Source organism: Bison bison, unplaced genomic scaffold, assembly GCF_000754665.1.
Source record: "Bison bison bison isolate TAMUID 2011002044 unplaced genomic scaffold, Bison_UMD1.0 scf7180017864172, whole genome shotgun sequence".
In the NCBI taxonomy this organism is placed as follows: domain Eukaryota; kingdom Metazoa; phylum Chordata; class Mammalia; order Artiodactyla; family Bovidae; genus Bison; species Bison bison.
Genome location: NW_011494744.1, coordinates 1,325,232 through 1,326,265, shown reverse-complemented (window position 1 = coordinate 1,326,265; position 1,034 = coordinate 1,325,232). Strand labels below are relative to the sequence as shown.

Here is a 1,034-nt window from a genome sequence, read left to right as displayed (position 1 = left end):
CAATATATTTTTGGGCCCCATTCTTTTTACACGAAAGTATTTTATATCTTTGTTCAGAATGCAGAATTTACCTGGATTTTAATTATGGCAATTGATAATTGATAACATTTCAGGAGCAATTACTGTGTGCCAAGTATAAATCTCTTTCTATGATACTCACAATTACCCAATGGGATATTATTATCTCCATTTATAGATTTTAAAATACTAGGGCAGAGAGATGAACTAATCTACCCAGTCACATGTTACTTAGCAATGATAAATGACTCCTCCCCACCCCGACAAAAAGATCTGGACCTATTGCAAGCTGCTTTGGGATTTATTCCTAGACCCCTGAGACTTCTCTGGTGAAGCCTGAAAAGCACAGGACAGAATGATCTCCAGAGTCCAGCTCAAGCACTCCTAAATCAATTTTAACTATATCAGTGGATTAAGGTTGTCCTCCGGGTGCCCCTGGCGGATGAAAGGGGCTGGGGAGGCTTTGCGGGGTTTCTGGGGGTTCAGGTGATCCTACTTCGGCCGAGGGCGTCCTCTACCTAGACTGCCGCCTCCCTCACAGCCCGGTATTTCCAGCCGGCGTCGCTGGCACTTCCTCGTTCCCGCGCGCCCCAGGCTTAGCTTGCAACGCCCAGCTCCGGCGCTGCTCAGGCGGGAGGGGGCCAGAGGGGAGATGTCGCAACCCTCTCCCTCCCTCTTTCCCCGCCTTGGCATTCAGTCACCTCCCAGATGAGCCCGCTCGCAGAAGGCTGCGGGCCGCGGGGTGCCCGGCATGTCCCCTGAGTGCGCGCAGGCGGCGGGCACTGCGCCCGTGCGCAGCCTGGAGAGGGCCAACCGCACCCGTTTCCCGTTCTTCTCCGATGTCAAGGGCGACCACCGGCTAGTGCTGAACGCCGTGGAGACCGTGGTGCTGGCACTCATTTTTGTGGTGTCGCTGCTGGGCAACGTGTGCGCCTTGGTGCTGGTAGCGCGCCGACGGCGCCGCGGCACCACCGCCAGCCTGGTGCTCAATCTTTTCTGCGCGGACCTGCTCTTCA

General features: G+C 54.6%; 1 protein-coding gene across 1 annotated transcript in view; it reads left to right on the top strand.

Moving 5' to 3' along the window:
* The first annotated feature begins 727 nt into the window (after positions 1-727).
* FFAR4 (free fatty acid receptor 4) overlaps positions 728-1,034 on the top strand; it is a 22,420-nt gene continuing 22,113 nt past the window's right edge. The window contains exon 1 of the mRNA XM_010842216.1: positions 728-1,033. Within this exon, the coding sequence (XP_010840518.1) occupies positions 770-1,033 (264 nt within the window). The 5' untranslated portion in view covers positions 728-769. The remainder of the gene's footprint in view (position 1,034) is intronic.